General features: G+C 41.9%; 1 protein-coding gene across 1 annotated transcript in view; it reads left to right on the plus strand.

Annotated features, from left to right (window-relative positions):
• The first annotated feature begins 7,126 nt into the window (after positions 1-7,126).
• The window catches only part of CTNNBL1 (catenin beta like 1), a 150,775-nt gene continuing 132,454 nt past the window's right edge, over positions 7,127-25,447 (plus strand). The window contains exon 1 of the mRNA XM_053671149.1: positions 7,127-7,278. Coding sequence (XP_053527124.1) covers positions 7,249-7,278 — 30 coding nt within the window. The 5' untranslated portion in view covers positions 7,127-7,248. The remainder of the gene's footprint in view (positions 7,279-25,447) is intronic.

The raw sequence follows: 25,447 nt of genomic DNA on the forward strand, positions 1-25,447 counted from the left end.
AGGTCCCCAGTGGGGGCCACGTGAAAGGCAACCACACATTAATGTTTCTCTTTCTCTCTCTTTCCTTCCATTCCCCCTCTCTAAAAATGAATAAATAAAATCTTAAAAAAAAAGATATAAGCTGGGGTTGTAGTCATCTGAAAGCTTGACTGGGATTGGAGGCTCCGCTTCCGAGATCGACTGAATGAATCTCGTTTCCCATCATTAATGTCCTGTGTAGTCCCCTCCCACAGTGAATAGATATAGTCTGCCCATCCTATAGCAATTGCAGAAATGATGGACAGTGACTTTTGGGACTAGGTCATAAAGCATTTTCACTTCTGCTCTGATTTCTCTTGGATCATTTGCTCTAGGGGAATCTAGCCACCGTGGTCCCTGAACACTCAGGCAGCCAGACAGAGATCCGAACTGCGAGGAGTTGTGGTTTCTGGACAATGGGAAGCAGCAACCTGCAGGCATCTGAGGGAGCCATCTTGGAAGTGACTGACATCTTGACTACAATCAGGAGAGACCTCGATCCAGAACTGTGCTGCCAAGCAGCTTCCAAATTCTCAATCCACAGAAACTATGTGAGATAATAAATGTTCACTGTTGTTTTAAATCACCATGTCTTGGGGTAACTTGTTACACAGCAATAGGTAACTAATACACATTCTTAGTGCTAAACTGCTTCAGTTCACTGGCCAAGGAGCCTGTTTAGTTCCCAAGCTAAAAGTGGCCTTGACCGATGTCTTTTCACTGACCTCCAGTTAGTGGTTGTAACATAGTTGTTCCCAGCCCTTATCATGAAAGCATCCCTGGACAGTCTGACTCATGAAGATCATTGGTATGGGGCATTGATGAGGGAGCCCCTCAGAATTAGGGGTTTATGTAAATCACTACATTCTTACGAGCCATTGGGAGCCAGTTTTCATGGCTTTTTAGCCCTACACGTTTTATCACAGAATCCTTTCATTGTGCAAGGGACACAGTTGGTGCCGACCCACATCTTTCCTTTCTTTTCCCTTCCTCCCAAGAGAAAGCTTCAGGGAAAGATGGCGCCTCTTCCCTCTTCCTCTTCCTGATGTCGTTGTGCTTGGAACAACTGCAGCTGCCACCTGTTGCAGGAGAACAATAACATGAGCTCCAATGTCTCCATCACCCAGCTTCAAAATTCCCATCTCACCCATTCCTGCCCCTACCTTGGATTATTTTGAAGCAAATTCCAATCATCATATTATTTCCTACAAAGATTTCAGTATGTATCTTAAGAGATTAGAACTTAAAAAAAATCTAATCAAATTCTATTATCATACCTCAAAAAAAAACCCACATCAAAATAATTGCTTGTCATTGCATACCCATAACTCTAGAGTCCTCACTTGGCTCGCAGTGTATTTAAGAAGAAAAATTCTCCTCATGTTTCATTGAAACCAGAGCATGCTGGGAGAATAATTATTCTTGAGCATTCGATAATAATCTGTGCCTGAACCGTAAGTACTGTTTAAAGGTTAACTGAGCCCACGTCCCTACTGTGGAGTGTGTACTCAGACAGGCTTGGATTGGAGTATTGCCAGTTACTAATGCCATGACTGTGGGCAAGTAGCTAAGCTCTTTACATTTCAGTTTCCACAACTGTTTAAAAATATTAGATTAGAGAGGATCCAGGGACCTGCATTTGGGAAATGAGAGGCGGAGGGAACAGGGGCTTCTCCTGAACTTCAGACATTGCATTCTGCTCCCCAGAAAACATATCCCCCTTTCCACTGTCCATTCAGAGCTTAAATATGGGAGCCAAGAGTTTCCCGGCACTGTCATGTGTTTCTAATCAGCCCACAATTGCAGCGTAGGAGCTCCATATTGGTGATAAATACACTTTATGAGTGTTTTTTGTGGGTACTTTTTAAAAGGCTGCTCCAATAAATAATTTACTGGGGCATTGAAAGATGGAGGAAGCAACTCTGATTACATCTTGAAGTACCCAAATCTTAAAGTTTAAGGAACCTAGGCAGCCACAGCTATTTTAAAGCATTCTGAAAGGGATAATTTTTCACAATTACATTTTTGAAAAAGATTACATACAGCCTCTTGTGTGGTGCCCTTCTCCCATCTCTCTTCTACACACTACTCTGAAATTAGCATTGTTGTCACATGTTTCTGGACTGCTTGGTGCATATGTGTAGCTCTTCTTCTTTTTCCCTTGTTAGATTTTTTTAGGCATAATGGATGCAACATTATATTAGTTTAGGGTATGCAATATAATAATTTTATACTTGTATATATTGCAAAATGATCACCACAGTAAGTTGACATCCATCACCACACATAGTTAAAAATATTTTTTCTTGTGATGAGAACTTTGAAGACGCACTCTCTTAGCGACTCTCGAATATTGAATACGATGTTATTAACTATAGCCACCACATTGTATATTATATCCCCATGATTTATTTGTACCTTTTTGACCCTCTTCATCCATTTTACCCACCTCCCACTCCTGCCTCAGGCTATTACTAGTCTTCTCTACATCCATGAACCTTCTCTGTTGTTTTTATTTATTTTTTTTTAGATTCCACATATAAGTGAGATCATTTGGCATTTGTCTTTTTTCTGTCTGACTTATTTTACTTAGCATATACATAGCTCTTCCAAACTTCCATTCCCTTATCTTTAAAGTTAGAACAGCATTTTGTCAGGATTTAGGGTAGGGATTTGATAGTATATTGCCAGGGATGAATGAATCAATCAGTGGTTTGATTGGATCATTTGTTAACAACCATTAGTGAGTGCCAATTAAGTGCTAGGTGTTGTGTTAGGTGCTGAGGCTATTGTGGTGAACAACACAGCAATCTCTGGCATTCTGGGGCTTAGAATATGGAAGGAAATATAGACTCCAAATGAGTAAAGAGCCAATCACACAAATCACACAAATCACAAACACACAAATCACAAGTGTTCTGAGGAGAATGGTCAGGAATGCTAATAGAGAATCTGGAGGGACAGCACCTCTGATGCGGTAACATTAAGCTGAGACCTGAAGCATGAGTGTCCCAAGCCTCATCTCTGGGGAGGTTTTAAGGAATTCATTTTTCTTTTCTTTTCTTCTAAGAGAGGGAGAGAAACATCAATGTGTGGTTACCTCTTGTGCACCCCATACTGGGCACCTGGCCCGCAACCCAAGCATGTGCCCTGACTGGGCATCGAACCACTGACCCTTTGGTTCGCAGGCCGGCACTCAATCGACTGAGCCACAACAGCCAGAGCCCCCAAGGAATTTTTTTTTAAAGATTTTATTTATTTATCTTTAGAGGGGAAGGGAAGGAGAGAGGGAGAGAAATATCAATGTATGGTTGCTTCTGGTGCACCCCCTCCTGGGAACTGGCCCCTGCTGGGAACTGGCCTGCAACCCATGAATGTGCCCTGACTGGGAATCAAACCGCGATCATCTGGTTCGCAGGCCCGTGCTCAATCCACTGAGCTACACCAGCCAGGGCTCCCAAGGAATTTTTAATGGATCTTCTCATCAAGATAAAATTGGAATATCTTAATATATTAGTATTCAAGATCCTTTATGGCTAGAATTGCCAGATTAAATGGAGCATGCCCAGTTAAATATCAGTTTCAAATAAGCAACAAAAAGTTTTTAGTCTGTTATTAAATATTGTATGGAATGTATTTATACCAAATTTTGTTGTTTAACTGAAATTTAGATTTAACTGAATGTTCTGTATTTTTATGCACTAAATCTGGCAACCCTGTCCATAATCTTCCCTGGCTACACTTTCCTGCTTTACTTCCCACCATCCCCTCTACATGCCCTGGGACCAGTCTGCAAGAGATGGTCCAACTTCCATGTCTTTGCTCATGCCGTTTCCTCTGCCTGTGTTGCCCGTCTCCTACCAGGTCCTCTCGGCAAACTCATCTCATCCTTGAAATCCAGTCCAAATGGTACCTTTTTGCCAGACCATGTTATCCCATTCCACGGTGCTCACCAACTATGGTTCTCAAAGGTACCATTTTGCCTCATGATTCTTTTAAGGCCTGGTCTCTAAAAACACGTGGACAAGATAAAATGCCTGCAAAAGAAAGTGTATAAGGAATAATCTCATTTCCCCAACCTCCTTATCCCCATCACTTCCCACTCTACTCCTCACAATATTAACATCGAACAATGAATGAACACTCTTCTGTTCTAGACTTGTGCTAAGTGCTTTGTACGTAGCAGCTCATGCAAATACCTGGTAATCTTATGACGCAAATTCAGCTAATGCCCACTTTGCAGGAGAGGCGATCAGGTACATAGAGGTAGAGTGACTGGCCTCTGTTTCTGGAGCAGTAAAATGAATCTCATGAAGATATTTTTCTCCTCTGCGTTTCTCCCCAAGGAGACTGTAGGTTGCAGGAGGGCAGGAACTTTTTTTCTTACGAACTTCTATATCCTCAGAAACCAGAATTGTGTCTGGCATTGAGTAGGCACTTAGTAAATACTTGTGGAATACCTTACAGATGAACAGACCACAATTTAGAGAAAGGAACTTACCCGAGAGCGCACAGGAAGATAGATGTGTTGGAACTTTGACTAGAATCACTGAAAAACTAATAACCCCAATTTGCAGCATTTGTTAATTTCCATGATGTAAGTACTCCCACTGTGGCTAATTTTAAGCAGCCAAGATGATGTCAATCTGCTTGCAAATTTCTTGAAAATCTAACTATAGGCTCATGCAAGCCTGTCTGTACAAGCTGGCTCCAGCATATCAAGAACTAGGACATAGTTCTAAAGGATGCGCAATTCCAAAGGGCACACTCCCACCATTTTTCTATCCTGCTGCCCTGAACGAGGCAAAGTCCATACTTAGAGCTCAGTAGGAGGGGAAAAGGCACTGAAATAACCCAGTTGAAAGCAGATTGCAAAGGTGATTCTTAAAACAAAAACAAAAACAAAAACAAAACCATAAACCCAATCCCAAAACTCTGCTGCTTAAAACCTTCTAATATTGAGCCACTATTCTTAGCATAGAATCTAATCTTTTTACCATGACCCACAAGGCTCACTTCGAAACCTCTGCCTCCATCAGGCACTGTACTAGGCTTTTTGTACTAAGATTTAGTGGTGAAGATGACATATACACTTCCTGCTCTCATGGACCCTGAGTCCAGTAAAGGAGTCGGTCAATAAACAAATAATGAACCATTAAGTACAAATTACAAAAGCAGACCTATGTGCAGGAGAGGAGGGACTAGGAAAGAGAATAATGAGGAGAGGTTGCTTACATGGACTGAAGGTGAGTTAAGTTACGCAAAGAAAGTAACATTTGAGACCTGAAGAATGAGAAATAACTGGCTGAGTTGTGGGACTTGTGGCCTAAGAAGTTGTCACTTTGAGGAATAAAAACAATTTCTGTATAATTGGAGACAGTAAAGATGGGCTGGGGAGGATGGTTATAAATATGGCTATGGTATGAATATTTGTGTCCTCCTGAAGTTTATAAGGCAAAATTCAACCAAGATGATGGTATTAGAAAGTGGAACATTGGGGAGGTGATTAGGTCATAAAGATGGAGCCCTCATGAATGGGATTAGTGCTTTTATAAGAGGCAAGAGAAATTCCCTCACCACCTTCTGCCACGTGAGGACACAGCGAGAAGGCAGACCCTCACCCAACAACGAATCTGCCAGTACCTCGATCATGGCCTTCCTAGGCTCCAGAACTGTGATGAATAAATTTCTGTTGTTTATAAGTCACCCACTGTACAACTTTTTTTTTCACAGCAATCTGAACAGACTAAGACAGACATGGACATGAAGGACAGGTGGCTAAAGGGTAAGGGAACCAAGGGACAGGCTTAACACCTTTTTTTATATCTCTTAGGTAGAAACAGTATCACCCAGTACCCACCAGGTCTTGCACAGACGAATGAACAGAAGCCTAAAAAGGAAAAGGTGATCATCAATAGTTTTTCAGCCAGTAACGGTTGTATGTCCTTGGACAATACACTTTCTGAGACAGCCCCATCCAACAAAATACAGTGGGAGCCGTCCACAAAGAGGGCCACGTATGCAGTTTATATTTTCTAACAGCCACATTTAAAGAGTAAAAAGGAATATGTGAAATTAGGTTTAGATTTTATTTAACTTGATATATCCAAAATATCACTTCAACATGTAATCAACAGAAGTTGTAAAAAGCCTGTGTATTGGGTTGGCCAAAAAGTCCATTATGATTTTTCGGTATGATGGCTCTAGTAGTGTTTAGCTGTCTTTAACTTCATTTGAAACAATTTTGTTAGATTGTATTGTGACAGCTGTTACATCAGCGTGATTAAAAAAACATGTCAAAATTGGTGAATTTTTGTGCAGCCTTTTAATATTGAAGATGGAAGAAAATACACAACATTTTCAGTGTATTATGTTTTATTACTTCAAGAAAGGTAAAAACACAATTGAATTCAAAAAATGATTTGTGCAGTGTTATGCAGAAGGTCTTGTGACTACTCGAATGCAGCTGGTTTGCAAAGTTTCTTGGTACTATTGCCATTTTGGCAAAATAATTCTTTGCCGTGGGGCTGTCTTAGGCATTGGAAGATGTTTAGCAGCACCCCTGGCCTCTACCCTCTAGAAGACAATAGCAGGAGATAGTCAACATACTCAAAATATCCAAATTAATAAAGGTATTGGACAAAATTAAAACTGTGTTTTTTATTTTGGTAAAAAATACATAAGGGACTTCTTGGTCAACCCAATATTTTATTTACTTATGGCACATTTCAATTCATACTAGCCATATTTCAAGTTTTAATTAGCCACAGGTGGTTGGTGGGTACAGTACTGGACAGTGCAGTTGTATGCCTTAGCTTCCTTATCTGTAAAAATGAGAAAATTGCATAGGTCACTCGGAGGAACGCGAGAGATGTTGTGAAACACCCAGCATCTTGCCCTGCATTTAGGAAGCAGTGCAATACTATCTTGGATCCTATGGTCTTTTCACTCAGAGAACCGCTCCCTACAAGTCTCCGCCCCTTCCCCCGCCCCCTTCAAGCTTCGGGCGGAAGCAGAGCTGTCACAAATGCAGCGCGCTTTACGGCAGCGCTGCCTTTAACCACAGAGTGTCTGGCTTGCGCTTCGCGCACACTTTTCCCTCATTGGCTCTACGTCCCCGCTCGTGGTGCTTTTCGGCAGTGTGGCTGGAATCGCTGTCCAGGCGGCCTAGGTTTGGGTTTAAGTGGAGGGAAGGAACCAGAGTTAGCGGTGTTGGCTGCTCCTGAAACTATGGATGTGGGCGAACTTCTGAGCTACCAGGTAGGAGGGACAAGAGAGCTGGGGGACCGTATCCTCTCCCAGGCAGGGGCCGCGGGTCGCAAACAGTCCCTTATCTCAGCTCCTGTCATCAGGCGCGGGCCCAGGTCCCCTCACTTCTCGTGCCACCGAAGTCCGAGCTTCTCATTTCATTTCATTGCCTCTCGAGAACCTCCTGGGCTTTTTCAGTTTATTTCTTCTCAAGGCTCGAGTCCCTTCTCAACTCCAACCTGGACTCCTTTTCGCTCTACCCTTGGGCTTGGTTCCCTTCAACTCTTCTGCAGGCCTCAGGCCATCTTCACAGCCACCTCCCTTCAGCTCTCTGCTGCCCCACCCACTGAGTTTGTGTGGTGGTGGGAGAGCGCCGGCTTCTCCACTGACTGCCTACGTGGCTTTTTGACAAATCGTTTTGCCCGCTTTGAGCCCCGGGTCTTATATGTTTAAATCGGAGACAGGAATAGTTCTCTAGCAGGGTTGTTTGAGGACTCTATCAACTAATGGACGTGAAAGCATATTTTAAAGTGTAGAAAGCTGTACCCATATTAACTGCAGATATCGGGAAATGTTTGGAATTCTTGCACGGGCTGGACGCCTAGGAATCTTCTGTCCTCCTTGTTCAGGGTACTTGTTGGGGAACGGTGGCCCAGAAAGGACTTCTTCAAAGTCACTCAACAAGTAAGAGCTAGGATTATGGCTGAGGTCTCCTGGCTCCCAGCTCAAAAACTTCCTCCCTCTTTTGATTTCCTGAAGAGGCTCCTTGTCAGAGGCAGGAGAACTGTTCTATCCAATATTGTAGCCACTAGCCACATGTGGCTATTGAACACTTGAAATGGGACTAGTCTGAATTGAGAAGCACTGTAAGTGTAAAATCACACCGGATTTTGAAGACTGAGTATGAAAGAAGTAAAATTTGTGCGTTGACTACGCGATCATATCAATCATATCAGTGACATTGACATGTTGGTTAAATGATCATTATGGAGAATGGGTGAAATAAAATAATTTAAATTGTACCTGTTTGTGTTTACTTTTTAATGTAGCTACTCGCCTTTTAATTTGGCTACTAAACTTACAGATATAGCCTCATATTTGTTTTGGACCAGTTCTGCAGTATAGAGGATAGGTAATTAAGAGTCATGAGCCTGGAGCCCCATGTTGCCTAGAATCTCTGTTTTGAACCTTGAAAAAAGTACTTAACCTGTCTGTGCCTTGGTTTCCTCATCTGTAAAAGGGGGCAATGTTGGTACCTACCACATAGGTCTCTTGTGAAGCTTAGACCAATGGTTGTTAAATAGTGAACATTCAATAAATGGGAACAATTATATTCGTGCTGCTACTTCAGCGACTATGCAAAGAACTGACCTTGGAGATGAGACAGAACTTTGAGGCGACGGGGAGGGATATAGCCAAGAGACTTTTCCTTTTAAGACAGTAATTGAACACGAAAGCAAGGAAATGAAAGAGTTGTCGAATGAGTGATTGTACATATGTTTGGGTTGTAGACTGGCTAGCTCTCCACTCATGCTAGAGGAGATTCATTCATTTGATCAACAAATATTTATTGAACCCTTATATCCAAGGCACTGTGTCCAATGAGTATACAACACTGAACTAAACAGACAAAGTTCTTGCGTTTCTCGAGCTTATAGTTTGGTGGGGAACTAATGAGAAGAAGTAAGTAAACAAGAATCAGAGTGTGCTAAGTGCTTTGAAGAGTATGCAGGTAATACTGTAGAACTGCGCTGTTTAGTGTGATAGCCACTGGGCACATGTGACTGCCCATACTTGGAATATGGAAATGTGGCTAGTTCTAATTGGGCTCTGCTATATGTGTAAGATACACACTAGATTTCCAAGATTTAGTATAAAAAAATGAATGTAAAATATATTAGTAATTTTTGCATTGGTTACATGTTGAAATGATAATACCATATATTGGGTTAAAATACATTAAAATTAATGTCACCATTAGAAAATTTAAAGTTATATATTTTACTTGTTTGTGGCGTTCAAAATATTTTTATTGGACAGTGCTGCTGAAGAAAATGACCCCTGGGAGTGGGAGATAGGGCCTATTACTTTTGATAACATGGGCTGGGGAGGACTCTCTGAGGCATAGGCATTAAAGGACCAAAGGCTGAGAAGGATCCGATTAAGTGGAACGGGCAGAATGATCACAGCAGAGGGAAGAGCAAGCGCTTGGGCCATGAAGTAGGAAGCTGGTGCAGCCTATGAGAGGACCGGCAAGCGTTTTGATGGAACGTGTGAGTGAGCAGGAGCGTGGCAGGTGGTGAAGTCGGAGGTGCAGGCCGATGACAGGCAGTGTGGGCCTTGCTGTGGGCCGTGACATGGAGTTTAGGTTTTATTCTGAGAGGTGTTATAGATAGCCTCATTTAACGTACCTGTTTGCAGATGAATAGTGAACCCCATTTTAGGAGTTCACTGAAGGGACTGCCCTGAGGTTATGGGCCCAGATAGTAGCAGAGTTGAAAGCAGAATCCTGGTCTCCACGTTTCTAGCCCTGTTCATTCCCCACAGACACTATTCATGCATTTTTCTTTCTGAAAGATCAATGTCCACACTTCCTGTTCCTAAAAGATAGTCTGGAATCTGGTCTGTAGTCATTCAAATGCACACATCCTTTTGTGGAGGTCGTGAGGGTCTACTGAGCTAATGGATACAAAAGCTCGTTGGAAACAGTAGCGTTTTATAGATGTGAAAGATGCATACATACCTATATCATCTATCAAAATTTTTATAATTATCCTATAAGGGAGGTGCTATTTTTTAAAAGATTTTATTCATTCATTTATTTTAGAGAGAGGGGAAGGGAGGGAGAGAGGGAGAGAAACATCAGTCAGTTGCCTCTCAAACACCCTCACTTGGGGGCCTGGCCCCTAACCAAAGCTGTTTCCTGACTGGGAATCAAACCTGTGACCTTTCAGTTTGCAGGCTGGCACTCAATCCACTGAGCCACACCAGCCAGGGTGGAAGGTGCTACTTTTCATCCCTGTTGCATAGATGAGGTACAAAAAAGGACCTACCTCATTGCTGGAGCTCCTGACCACTGTACTGTCTGTCTGCTTTGCCAGATGCTGAGCTAACGTGCCTTCAGACAAGTTCTTATGTTTAATCCTCAACATGCCCCTTTGCCTGCTTTTTTTTTTTTTATAGAAAAGGAAACCCTAAGTTTGAGAGGTCAAGTTACCTAACCAAGGTCAAAGAGCCAGTTAAGGAGCAGAGGTGGAAGTGGAACCTACTGAATATCCAAATGTAATTTTCCATTTTGTTTTCAGATTTTTAAAAACTTTCAAAACTGAAGTATGTTCCACATATAGAAGAATGCATCAATTTTAAGTGCCATTGATTATAGTTATCAGCGTTACTACTAAAGTTTATTTCTCACAGCCATGCTGGAACAAAGCTGTCTGATTTGAACAACCCCACCCCCAGAGTTTGATTCAGTAAGTCCCGTGGGACCGCAGAGTTTGCATGATCCCAGGTGACGTGAAGCCGTGGGTCTAGGGACCACATTTTGAGATCCCCTGGTCTAGAATGATCTACATTTCTTCAAAATTTTTCTTCAGTTGAGACAGTCTCCCTTCTCGTGGCCATTAGTTTGCAGTTTTTTTTTTTTTTGAGCTTAAGTTATACTTTTCCCCTGCCATCTCAGATATTGTGAGCAAATCACTTAATCTTTCTGGGCCTCAGTTTCCTCATATGCCTAATGAGGGGATTAAGTAAGCCTCTCTGAGGTCCCTTCTAGCTTTAAAATTCTGTGATATTAATTTAGGCCACAAGCTCCAGAGACTTCAAGGGATAAAAAAGCTTGATGTAATAGAATGAACCAGGCCGAAAATCTGGAAGATTTGAGTTTTAATCCTTCCTTTGTCATTGCTTATCTGAGTGATTCAGGACAAAAGTCACTTCCCCTCTCTGAACATTATTTTTTAAAACCACTTAGAAAACCACCTATAAAACGAGGGGATTGGGCTGTAGAACCTATGTTTCTTTCCTGAAATTCGGAGGCTAAGGTAAGCAAAGAAAATATGTAATTCAAGAAATGTTTAGTAAAAGTATTTAACATTCTTTGTGCACTCACTACATTTCATTTTTGAGACAACGTGGAGGGAAGATTGCAATTTTCTGCTGAGATTGGTTCTTCTAGTAATAGAGTTAGGCAGCAAGGGCCTTTTTCTATATGTCTTATATCCTTGACACATGTTAACTCTTCATTTGAGAAGATAGGAGAATTACAGTGTGGACAGAAGGTGTCAGGAAAAGTCTTAAAGAGGAAACCAGTTATGTTCCCAATATGGAAATGTACTTTTCTGATGCCTCCAGGCCTAGACATCTCATCAGGAAGTGTGCCCATCCGTTCCCTGGCTGAGAAGTTTTTACTGCGTAGGCTTGCATATGAACTCCAGGGCGTTCTCGTTAATACTAATTCCACAGATGTCTGGGAAAAGTTCTTGCATCCGAAGTTTTGCAGTGAGGAATTCATATTTAGTGCAGCTTGGCTGAGTGGAAATGACTTGCTTTGTGACATGAGAAATGTCCTGTTTGAGGCAGGCGGGTCGGAGACCCTTGGTTTTGTCAATATTGCAGACACCCACTCCTCTGTTCACCTATGAAGTGATACCAGAGCATTTCCTCAGATTGCAGGTGCTTATAGGAATCTGTAATCATGCTCCTTTTCCCTTATTATTTGTCCTTTTTTTTGTAATGACAGTAAGCTGACAGGACCAATATTAAAGTATTGAGAAAAAGAAAACTACTAATCAGATATTTTTATATCCCCACAGTCTTTAGGGGTTTTGCATGGCTGTAACTGTTGTGTATACCCTGTTTTGTGTTCTATATCTTCAGTTTGACATTGTCAGAAATACTTCCTGTGTTTCTACATGGTCTTTATGTTACTATTAATGTTTGTATATTTTTGGTCAAGTGATAGGCCGACCATTTTCCCCTGAGTTGTTTCTTTATAATTATTTAGATTGTTTTTCAGGTTTTTGTTCTTGGAGATAATATTGCAGTGAATTTCTTTACTCATGCAGCGTTTTCCTTCCCATCTGTCCTTAGTAATTACCACGTGTCTTATCCTGTGCTAAGTACTGCGTGTACTTAAATTGTTAAGACATTACCTGGACCTTAAAGTATTCACAGTTTGAGGAACAAGACAGACATCCTAACAACTAACTATGAATAAAGCACAATGGAAGGAATGATTGTTTATGCCTGGAGAGGAGAGGAGGTGTATTGATGGGGATGGATTTGGTTTGGTCTGGTCACTGAAGAAAAGGGAGATGACATTGGCATCTCGGTCTTAAATGAATAGGAAATCTGTGGACAGTGAAGGAGGCCGAGGAGAATCATTCTCTGCTTGGATTAGTGAAAGCCAAAGTGGGGGAGCAAAATGTTCAGAGCATTGAGTAAGTGAGGGGAGTGGCGGGAGACAACGGGGTCACCCTGGCTGGAGTTACATTAAGTAACACGAAGTGCCCGTGTGGAATTAATTTTCTGTCAGTGCGCAGTGCTGAGAGCTGTGCATGTGCTGGTTTTGCTTCAATCCTGGTACCACATGTTGTCATAATTTAATTTCCCCATCAATCTCATAGGTATAGAAAGCGTGAATTCAAGTTTGCTCTAATAAGCATATTTTCTTGTGTTTATCATTTGTATTTCTCATTATCTGCCTCTTTCTCTTAAAGTGATGTGGTCTGTAATTGGGCCCTCCTGTGTGTTTTTGTTGGTGGTGTGCGCACGGGAAACACTGGAGTTCGGAGCACTTTGTACTCAGAGGCAGACTTCATTCTCTGGTGGCCCTGCCTGACTCGTGTTATCCTAATCATGAGGTCGTTTGATGGCTTTGTGAAGTAGGCTCTTTCTGCACGACAGTTCAGACTAGTGCTTTTTGAAGTTATTTCTTGTTAGTAGTGAGACTATCCGTAACAGGTAAAAAGCTATTCTCATGTGCTATTCCCATTTCAGGGAGTTTTCTGTTTTATCTCCTAAGTGATTTTTCTTAAGTTCATTTCCTCCCTTTGCAACCTGCTCATCCTTTCTCCTTCCCCTAGTGCATACTTTTCAAACTCACAAAACACATATGTTCAGACTCCTTGCCCACTAGACAGTGAACTTAGAGGCAGGGACCAGCGTCTAGCAATGTCTTCCCCAGAACCGATGCCTAACAAATGTTTAATGATTAAGTGAGTGAAGTACTACATGCCTTCAAATACGCTCTGGTTATTTCCCCCTTTTGGAATGCTTTTGTTCTAGTATCTTGTTTGCTTGCTGACGTGTATCTGTGCTTTTATGTTAGGCATCAAGAAAGATGGATTCAAATCTTTTACTTCAGTTTCTGAATTGTTCTCTTCTTCCTTATTATGTCTTACTACTTTTGCTATAAAACCTACATTAAGATTTTTTTATTTTGAACTAATTTTAAACTTATAATTTGCAAAAAGAGTAAAAAGTTTTAATGTACTCCTCCCTCAGCATCCCCTAAATTAATATATTTTACAACCATAGTACAATGATCAGGAAGTTAACATTTATATACTAGTAATTAAACCACAGACTTACTTCAAATACCACCAATTTTTCTACTAATGTCCTTCCTGTTCCAGGATATTACCAGGATACTGCATTTAATTGTCATTTTCTTTTGTCTTTTATGAACTTGACTTTTTTTTGAGCGGTCAGTTATTTCGTAGAATCTCTAATACCTATGTTCTTGAAGGTTGTCAATGCCCTCTTTAAGGTCAAGGGTTTTCTTGATTCATCCGTTCTTCTGTCTTCTGTCTTTCTGCACCTTTACGTAGACCACTCTTAGTTCACTTTCCCTGACTTGGTTTTCCTGTGTCTACCGAGCATTCTGGCCAGATGTTCTGGTCACATGATTCTCTGCCTCTCTCCGCCTGCCCTACCAACTCACCCTGACTTTGCATTGTAGTCAGTGGTGTCACTGTTCAGTGAGACTTGGAAGAAGGCTTGGAGCTATTTCTAAGACGAAGGGGCTCAAAGATCGAAAGACACGGCTCTTTTCTTTGGTCATACAAGTTCATAAGCAGAGGAGGAGTAGTTCTCTCAGGAGTCAAGGTGTTGAGAGCTGAAAGTGATTAAGTTGCACCTCTTTTTAAAAAAAGATTTTATTTATTTATTTTTAGAGAGAGGGTAAGGGAGAGAGGAAAAGAGGGAGAGAAACATTGATTGGTTGCCTCTTACATGCCCCCAACTGGGACCTGGACAGTAACCCAGGCACGTGCCCTGACTGGAAATCAAACCGGTGACCTTTCAGTTTGCAGGCTGGCACTCAACCTACTGAGCTATACCAGCCAGGGCTAAGTCACCCTTCTTGCTCTTATGGAATTTACAGAGGAGTGGGGGCATCCCACAGATTTGAAAACTGATCAATTCAGTGCACAGCGTCAATGCCGTTTACAGAGGTGGGGACAAGATGCGGTCAGTGGCACAGAGGCAGGAGCAGTTCTGCATTGGGAAGTTGGGAGGACTTCGTAGAAAAGTTTTTTCTTCATCAGGAATCATCTCTCTATTCCTTCCTTTCTGTCTTGAGCACCATCATCTTACTTTAGACTCGTGGGACTTGGTCAAATAAGTAGCTTTCTAGTCCTTCTTACTCTTTACTTTTCCGATGTTGACATAGTGGGTGTATTTTTATCTTCTCTGTAGGCCAACAGAACACTCTTCTCTGATCATAGACCTCAGCCCTGTATGTTTCAGCTTTCTTGAAGATAGATCTTAGTAAATGCCTACCTTCAGAAGTGAACTTGAGGCAGAGAGCCTTCAGTGGCCATTGTTTAAGTTGGGGGATTGAATTTAGAAGGCTTGTCCCAACGGAGAAGCTTTCATATATAAAAAATGACTACATTGGAGAATGTGGATGGTAAAAATACTTTCTCCAGTGTTGTCGGAGAAAATAATTCAAAGCACATGGTGTTCTGAGTGCACCCGCATTCTTGAATCCCCCCTCTGTTGGCTGCCTTGGTTCATTTAATTAGCCCCTTTAAGCTTCAGGTCTTCCTCTTTAAATGGAGATTATATAGCACTGTTTATCTCACCTCACCATCTTTTTAAAATATAGAATTAAATGAGACAGCGTGGGTAATGCTCAGTAGTATAGTGCCTGACACACAGTAAGTGCCCAGTGAATGTTAGCTGTTAATTTTTATTATTGATGTAACTACAAACATGCATATGTTTTGTTATTACGTGCATATGCTATAACAAAAAAATGTTTTGCTTGCACTCTACAAAGCTGCCTTAGTATTCCCAAGGTCATTGGTCCCTTGAAGATTAAGGTTTGGGATGCTATAAAAGGAAATGAGAACCGTTTGTCACCGGCACGTGCCACAGAATAGAACTGTTCACGATAGATTAAAACGCACTCTATTCCACCACAGTTAGCAGTCAGTGATATCAGGATTTGTGTCATCAGCACAGTAATTCTTTTCTCCAGGTCTCTTTAATATCACTTAGATATCTCAGTTTTTCTGTTTTCTGGTGCCAGGAATCTCATTTACCAATTACTCTTTCTTTCTCTTTACCCACTGAGGTTCTTGAAGGAAGTGGTTGGTTTTTGTCTGAGCCTTGTATAGCTGCAGAAAAAGGATTTAGGAGAAAATATAGCAGGAATTCTCTTACCTTCTCCAGGGTCAGCCATTTGATTCTAGTATTTCAGCTGAACAGGTCAAAATCATTTTCTTTTCCATGGGATTCCAGGGGTGACTGATCTGAAAGTGTCAGTAATTATGTAACCCGAACATGCTCAAGTTTCTCTTATCATTAATATGAGAAGCTATTAGCTAGTCCCATGGAAGCATTAATGTTCGAAGAGGTAAAACATAACACTACGAACTGTAACTACAATTCTTTTCTTTTTATCCAAAACTGCAAAGAAAATAGCATTCCAGCATGATACACCAACAGAGAACAGATGTACTGTTAATGTTTAAGTCTGTTGAACTCAGTTGCTCTTAACTAGAGTTGGGGGGAGTCAAGTAAAAAATGCAGTTAATCCTCCATTTTATGTGTTAACAGAATGAGCACATGAATAACGCCAAACAAACTGTTCAATAATCATTTAAACCTGCCACTGAAATATGGGCAGCCACATGCAGAGAAGCATCGTGACACTCTGTGCTTGATTTCAAATCTGTCTAGGTTCAGTCACTGACTTTGGGCATTCCTGGGTCGTTGAAGGGGTGTTTAACGAGCAAGTAGATAATATGCTTACAGGCAACTGATGATCTAAAAGGAGTCAAGGGGTGAAAATCTACTGCAGTGGTCTCACTAGATCTTTTGCTGACCTCAGGATGAAGATAATCTAGTTTTTATTTACCAACCCACAGTGGAGCTGATAGGTGGACACTGGACAGTCCCAGTTCCTTGTGTTTATGGCACTGATATCTAGGGAGGCAAGACAGACAATAAACAAACAAAACAAGTACAAATACAAGCAGACAAATACTAGGTAAACAAAAACAAGGTAATTCAAATAGAGATATGAAAAGGGGACAAAGGGCTGATGTAGTAGAGGTTTAGGGGAACATCAGAATGTTCTAGAAGGCCTCTGTCAGGTGGTCATATTTGAGCTGAGAACTGAATGAGAAAGATCCAGCCACATGAAGTGCTGTGGGAATAGCGATGTAGACCAAGGGAAAAGCCCTGAGGTGGGGATGAGCTTGTCGAGTTTGAGTCAGTCTGACCAGAGCATGGTGAATGAGGAGGGTACAGTTGAGATAAGGACAGAAAGGTCAGCTCTGGGGAGGAGGGGAACCCTACACTTGTTGTATTTTATTGTCAACACAGTGGGAAGCCGTGAGGGGTTTTAGGCTGTGGAGAGACACAATCTGGTTTCTGTCTTAAAAGATCACTGCGTCTCTGGAATGGAGAAGGGGTTGTCGGGGCGCACCCTGGCCAGCGTAGCTGTTCAGAGCAGGGTAGAATTCACCTCTGTGCTGCAGAGGGCTGCAGCTGACGCTCGTGCTCTCCCTGCGATAATTGCTTTCCTGCCTAGGTTGTTTGCAGACTTTCCCAGTTCTAAACATTTAATCTGTGCTCTGGCTTAATCAAGGAGCAACCCTGTCTGGGTGCCAGGCTTGGCACAGAAAATGTGGGCATGGTGCCTTTTGTTGAGCGCCCTGGCCTGGGGAGAATGAAGAAAGCAGCCCTTAGTGGACCCGAGGAGTGTGCAGCTGACCCTCAGCACCTGGTGATTTGTCGTTGGAATCCATAAACTTTATGTGCCTCTGCAAAACAGTTGCAGATGGTCTGCACTGATGATTAAATACGACTGCTGTTTTGTCCAGATCTGCTGTGGCTGTCTCTCAGTGTCTGGTTTTGCATTACACCGAGTAATTAAAGGGGCACAGCCATTTCTGGTTACTTCCAGGATATCTTTTTCAGTTGGCTGAGGGAGTAATTTCAGTTTCTGCCAGTCATGTAAGCGACGGCAGTGAGCAGTGGCAGTGAATGGCTGCTTTTTGTTTTCAAAAAACAAAACAAAACAAAACAGAAAAACCCCCAAACTTTTAAAAAGGAACTTTCCCTAATGAAAGGGCATAATTACCTGCCTGCCCTTGCAGTTTCTGCTGATTCTCCGGTGGGAGTCCTGCCACCAGACTTGTCAGAGTTGGTTGCCAGGGACTTTCCCCCTGAGTTAGCGCACGGAGATCTGAATGAATGGGCAGAGAGAACATGAATCCCAGACGGTGCACAGCTTTCCTTCTGACCTGCAGTGCCGTTGGTGGGCACCGCCTACATTCTCGATGTGTCTCTTACCACCCATGACAGGACTTTGCAGCAAATGAAAAGAATTGTTTAAGAACCACCTGGACCGGGTAGTTTTTACCAGACTTTAGAGTTTCAAAGGCCCTCGGGCTGCTCAGCCTGCCAGTGTGAAGTCATTGAACATTGTCTTTCTGGCTTCTCACTGGGGATCCTTACACCTCACGCAGCATAATGAACTTGGGGAGACAGAAATTCTGATTCTTTTACTTTTTTTCCCCCCAGAGATTTCTGTTTTTCACCCCCACAGAACTTATAAGGGCACAGAAGGCTCAGTGGGAAGAATAAAAATGATGGTGTCTGCCTTCTGGCTGACATGACTTGTGCTAGTGATCACATGGGGATTCCATAATGAAGACTGCAAATCACTTTCCATCCTCTCGGATCCTGTCCTGTAATTAGCAGATTAAACATTTTGTTTAAATTGATAATTTCCCCCCACCCTCTCTGAGTGCTTCAAACCACTGCTAGAGAAAGATGGAGACTGGTTAACTGTTCTGATATTTGGCTTCACGTTCTAGTTGTGAATTTCAGTAAGAGGTGAAGTCTCATTTTAATTAAAAAAGCAATTTTTAGCCACAGTTCACATTGCGTGAAGCGGAGGCACTTCTGACCACGTGAACTTCCGATTGCTGAGTGTGGGGAATGCAGCTCTTTTTTCAGGACCATGACACTGAGCCTAACAGGATAATGTTGGGAGGTAAGTATGCAGCTGGGCGTGAAATACTGCCTGTGCGTTAATGGCAGGTTTGCCTTTAGTTGACAGATTGTCTTTGTGAGAGAAGGGGGTTACTTGCGGGATGGTATATTCCTGATTTGAAATGAATGAAAAGCAGCTCACAGAGGAACTTACAGAAATTGTCATTTTTAAAATGAAACAATACATCTTTTCTCCTCCCTACGTCACCTAGCCAAAAGAACAAAACAAAGGGCTGGCAATTATCAGTTATTAAAGCCCACGGAAAGCCAGGTATCATGCTATTTGATTTGTATATGTTATTCCCTCTCATCCTAAAGGCAACCCTGGGAAGTCAGTGTTACTCTTATTTTGTAGATGAGGAAAGGAGGTTCGCAGAGGTTGAGTAACTTGCCCAAGGATACCAGGATGTAGATGGTAGAATCTTTTCCTACTAGAAGGCTCGAGGGGATGGAGGTAGCTTAAGAAAACAAATAACCTAGCGAATAGAACATAGCAGAATGCTACCATGACCCGATTTTGTACTTGCCTCAGTCTACCACGCACATCATTCTTGTCCAGCAGAACACCACGCACTGTTTATCAAACCCAGGGGAGCAGAACCTGGGGCACTAGTTACCAATCCCTGGGGAGGACTCCAAACATTTCTGCCCCTTGCATGTTGGTGTTGGAGTTGCCAAGGAAAACACAACTTGGTCAAGCACTGGATGGAGTAGTGCGTTACTCACATAGAGAAGGGATGAAGGAAAATCAGCTTCAGGGGTGTGCAGTGCTCCCATGTGGCTAACTCGCCCTACCTCCCCCGCAGCCATTTGGCCTGCACGTACCCCTCTCTTGCAGCAGAAGGACCCTGACCTGAAAAGTAGTGGTATGGCTGAGGGCCGCCGATATACATGCAAAGCAGAACAAAGGGACAGGAGCACTCCTTGAGCCTGAAACAGGGTAGGATGTTCCCAAACAAGGTGGTAAGCCCGGCACAGCCTGTAAGAACTCCTTATGTCTTGGTAAGGAAGTGTTTCATGCCCAAGGCCCATTCTTGTGTGGTTGAGTGGGGTTTTGAAATAGTGCATGCATGAAACTGCTTTTCCCAACAATTCTTTATTGGAATTACTTGATTATCTCTCTTCCCAGCAGACTTTGCATTCCTCACAGGCAATGTCCAGATCGGTGCCTGCTGAATAGTAAATGCTCAGTAAATGTCTCTTGACTGAAGAAAGGAAAGAATGAGGGAATGAATGAATGAAGCAGTGAACCACTGATCAGGTGCAGAATTTACATCTGTTCTAGGCATCTTATTATGTTGAGACCTAGCACTTCTGCAGTTGCCTTCTCTTTCTTACCTGTTCTTCATTGATGGGGAGTAGATGAAGCTGTGTCTGTGAATGATAGTGGCCCAGTGGAAACCCTGGGTTGGGTGACATTTGCCTTATGCAACAGAAGATGAGCTTCGTTAAAGCTCAGTTCTAATACTGTAGGAATCTGAGAGGTGACTGGCTTTTTTTTTTTTTAAGACTGAGTTGTCTCTGACTCCAAAGCAAGAGATTGATTGATCCATTTATTTGCCAAAGATTTACTGCAAGTCTACTGTGGGCCATAATTGCTGTTTTCTCTTTACCCAGCCTTACGGGCAATAAATAAGAGTTAATATAAACAACAAGATTAGTTTTTATTTTGTGTTGGTTGTATTTGGCATAGCCATTTCTGTTTGATATATTTTTTTTGTTATTTAACATTTTGTTAAGTACTTTTTCAGGGTTACACACTGGCTTTTCCCAAGGATGAGACAGTGGTGATTTGCTTGCGGTCAGACACTGTAGTGGTAACAGACTTGGGTGTCTGATTACAAAAGTCCATTTTCTTCCCACTGGACCATAGTGCCCCTGTTCGAGGGACTGGCTTAGTGTCACTTTCTTATGTCCTGTCTGTGGGTTTCTAACAGGGAAATTAATAGAGCTGCTAAAAGGTTTCTTAAGTTTCAGTAACTTTAGGGAACAGATCTGTAGTAAGGACAGAAACCCCTTAAGGCAGGATAATTTCCCAGTCAGTCGCCAGAGCTTTAGGCTTAGACTGACTGGCAGTGTCTCAGTCTCCACTGTTTTATAGCTCTTTGACCTCAGGCAGTCAGTCCCTAAGCAAGTTACCTGGGCCTTGATTTCCTCACTCAAAGAAACAGGGAATGGGATTAGCAGGGTTGAAAAGGTAATGAAATGTTAAGTTGCTGGTACATAATAATCACACAGTTAATGGTAATTATCTTTATACAGCTTGGATAACCACTTGATGAGGAAGCTGTAGGAGTAGTTCTTTCTGCTTTCTTTAAACCCTGCGATTCTCTGGCCTCAGTGCCTCCCAAGGAGCTCCTTGTGAGATTTATATCTGATTTTGCCTCTTGAGGCCCGTCCTGGCTTACTTACACAGCACAGTTTAAAAAGAGGTGGCTGGCAGGATTCCCTTGTGTACAGGGTTTTTTAGCCAGTATATTTCTGGGTGGGTTTTTTTTTTTTTGGTATGTTTACCAGGATTCTCAAGTTTCTAAGTAATTTCAGTCTGAGACAAGTGAGTAGGATTGATGTCGGGCTGCTTTAACACAGGTGTTATAAACGAGATTAAGAGGTTGTTGAAAAGATATCAGAGGAGCTCTGGGGCTAGCTTTCTGGAGTCATTCTAAATTGACAGCTAATGGGTAGTTTGCCTTGATGTCTTTCTCTACTTGGTAACTGATTAGAGATTCACCCACAGAGGAAACCCACTTATGAAAATCCACTTTCCTTTATCAGAAAGTGAAGCTATCATAACACGTAATCATGTCTTTGCATCGTGTAGAAAACAGTTGCTACTGCACTGTTTTGAGAGGCCTTTTTTAAAGGCAGCCAATTCTTAACTTTTTTTTTTTTTTTTCCATAAACAAGCCTGCCAAGTTTCAAAGAAAACTTTTACAAGGTGTGGAGATGGTTCAAGACAATATCTGTCTATCTATCATCTATGTATCTATCTATCTGTAAAAGATACTCATTTAATTATCTTAGCCCTTGGTGGAGTTTTCTCCTGCCCAGCAAGATACATATTTCACCTTATCCAGTCTACTAGATGTTATCTCTAGGAAATTGAGTATCCTAAAATGTTTTTGAAGTGAGCATTTATTAGTTTAAAATCACTTTTAAGTCAATTTTATAGCCTCCCTGACAGGGCACTGTGGTGGTGGGGACAGAGCTTGTAGTGGGAATTTGTAGGTGGTACCTAGGCCATTAGAGAAATTCCTTTTGATCATACTCCAGGTGAACAGGCGGTCCAAGTTCTCTGTGGCTCTGTGGAGGGAATAGTTCCGACTCTAAAAATAACTCAGCTGCCATCATTGTCTTTTTTGGGAATGGAGGTATTTTGCTAACTTTTATATTTCTAGAAACTATAAAGCTTCTAGAAATAAGTAAAACCTTTGAGCTGAGGATAGTAAAGTGCTTCTTAGACGAAAGCAGACATCAAACCGTCTCTCTTCATTGTGTTTGATGGACTCATCAACAGGCATGTATTGAGGCCATTACGCCAGGTGCTTCAGTCAAGCTGAGAGACAGGCAAATCAGCACTCAGGTGCTGGAGAGTATCTGGTAATGTCATGCCGTGTGTTCAGGCTCTGTTTTCAGACTCTCGGGTATTACCTATAGTGTTGAGAAATACCGTTTTTTAACAAGATACTCAAGGTAAAATTTCATGTGAGTTCTGCCTTCCTTAAAATAAATGTGACAGCTGTTATGTAACAGACTTATGTGGATAAGTTTTTTAAGCTTTTAAAAGAAATAAGAGTAATAGTTATGTCCTCCTAGGCTCCTGAGATGAAAGCCATGTCGTTGCCATTAAAGAATTAATGAGTAACTGTGGAAGACCTAAATTTTGTAAATGAGTAAGATGATTCGTGTCTCACTTTTGATCTGGTTCTCACCTTCCTCAGTCCCAGATCATTCATCCCCCTTCTCGTTTTCTCAGAGCATCTTCACCTTTTTTCTTTCCCATCTGTCTTCCTGCTGGTATACCCGTTCCTCCCCCACCAGTCCTGAAAGAGGAATGCCATTTCGACTCTTGGTGATGACCTTAGAGGCAACTTAGACAAAGTAAAGATTTCCTTGCCCCACTTTAGTCTTAAGGAAATTATTTGTTCCTAGAGGCAATATTCCACTGTCTGGAGACTTCTTGGTCAGCATAATTTTATGCAACAGTTTTACCATGTAACTTGCAAAGCCACTGTGGGGCTGCTGAATGCGACCACACTCTACACCCCTGCCCCAACTTCTGAGACAGATACTTCCAAAGTGCATAGCCTTGTGTCACCCTGAATAAAAGTGAATTTCATGTGTCCGAGTCTTGGTTTAAAATAAATAATTTTAAATAGCTTGGCACATTAATTCGTTATTAACTATTTAAAAATTCAACATGGACTGGCGTTAATGGAAGGTCCTCTCCCCCTCCCCCAAAAACCCATCCCCCTGGGCTCAGTGTGGGTTCACCAAATGATATGGGGCAGGGACTTCTTGCTGAAACCTTCATCTGGAGAGGTGGCAGTACGCTGTTCTGGGCAGCGAACTTCCGCTTGAGCAGGGAGCAACTACAGAGAGGAGTTTTCCAGGCTAAAGGCATGGGCAGAAAAGTAGCAGGAGTTCTAGTGTGTTTGAAAGGTGATGGCAGCAGGGAGAGATGATGCAGATTATGCCTCTGAGATGCTAGTTTCTGAGGTTGTAACTAATGAAAGGAGTCTGGAGGTCATGTACCCTGTTCCTACAAAAGGGAGGGTTGGAATTCACACCCAGTTCTGTGCCTTCACATTCAAGGAGTTACTCCTTGAGTCTTAGTTTATTCATCTCTGAATTAAGAGGTTGTACTGATGGTCTTTGTCTGAATCTGAATCTTGCTATTCTTACTCTGAATATCACTTGGTGCCACCATTAGAACATTTACTAAGAAGCTAGATACAAAGTGGGCAAAAGTGGGTTTACAGTTGTAATATAAATAATATAATAACTACTAATAATATAAGAATAATCTCTGTGTTTCATGTACTCATAATGGTAAACCTACTTTTGCCCACCCCTGTAGAGAATATAGCCCAGGGTGGCATAAGATGATTAAACATATAGGTGTACAGAGCAGATGAATTCCGCCTGGCTGCAGTCACCCTGATGACCCAAGGAACTCTGAGAATGTGCTGACATTGTAAACATTTGCTAATAGTAAGTTATGGTTCCTGTAGTTCATTGGTTTAGCTGTCCTCAGTTGTCTCTCAGTGGTTTAGCAACATGGGTAAGTGCCTGCTGTGAGCTGGGCACTCTTGGGTGCTGCAGTATTAGGAACAAGGGTCGGATCCCAGGATTCCTGCCTTGATGGAGTAGAGGAGATGGAGGTTTATTAGTGCATGTGTTGTGTGCTGATGGAGGTATGGAAGCTCAGAGGTCTTCACTGGAGTATTTGGAAGACTTAGAGAAGGTGACCTCTGAGCTGGGGCTTCAGGCTTGAGTGGGATTTCTCTAGCTGGGATGAAGGGGAAAGGAAAGTGAGTTGCTATTAATGGTAGCGCCAAAGGTGTTTACCCCATTCCAAGGAATTGTTTAAATACAACAACTGAAGGTGACTCCTGGGTCTCTCTGAATCTTCTCTGATTCCCTTATTGATTTTTTTCTATAGCAGGGTTTTCAGACCCTTTACTGTCCTATTCATGCATTATTTAGATTATAATGCCTTCTTTTAGAGTGAGGTGACTCACTCAGTGACTTGGGACTGAAGCTGAAGTAGATGTTATGCCTCTAGTAATACACCCTTAATATGAATTAGCTTTTAAAAAATTATAGTCAGTCATCCTGTTGATTCATTGAATTTGAAATTTACTAAAACCATTGGGTTTTCTGAATGATTTGTTTTTAAGTCACATTTTCCCTGATAGGGACTTTATATATTTGCTATTTTGAGTTTAAATGAAGGTCTCTCACTGCTCACACTGTCCAGGTTCAACCAGTTATGGATCTGCATGTCTGTACTACCATTCGTCCACATATCTTTGTCCCCCTGCTGGAGTGACTTTGTGAAATATCTTTTGAGATAAAGGTACACAATATGTATCATAAACCCTGACCTTACATTAGCAGTGACAGTATCAAGGGATTACAACCAGCTGGGCACGACTTGGTCTGCATGGTCCCTGCCAGCTTCTAGCATTCTCTCCCTTTCCCCTCAGGTGTGTGCATAAACATGTCATTTTGCCAAATTTAATTTAGATTTTTTTTTTAAGAAATAAAATATTATAAATACAATTGAAGTCTCCTGTGTACCCTTCCCTAATCCTGTTTTATTGTGTGACCCTCCCTAATCCAATTTCTTTTTTTTTTTGAGCTTTTAGATTTTGAGTTTATTCTTCATCTAACTTTTAAAACACTACTATAGTCGAATATTAAAACAAAAACAATAGCAAGTAGTGAGCGTGTTATGATTATAGTCCACTCACTCACTACTGTATATGAAATGCCAGCAGCGAGGGTTACTCGCTGGCCCCATTAAGTGGTCTGGCACTGCACCAAGAGTGCAGGAGCGCTGATGCACAACATTTTATCCTCCTTTCCCTCTGCATCCTTCTCCCCCTCCAAAAACACGTCGAAGATGTCCACAGAGGAGCCTGGACCACCACCTGTT

Source organism: Artibeus jamaicensis, unplaced genomic scaffold (assembly GCF_021234435.1).
Source record: "Artibeus jamaicensis isolate MK-2021 breed Jamaican fruit bat unplaced genomic scaffold, CSHL_Jam_final contig_685, whole genome shotgun sequence".
Taxonomy (NCBI): Eukaryota; Metazoa; Chordata; class Mammalia; order Chiroptera; family Phyllostomidae; genus Artibeus; species Artibeus jamaicensis.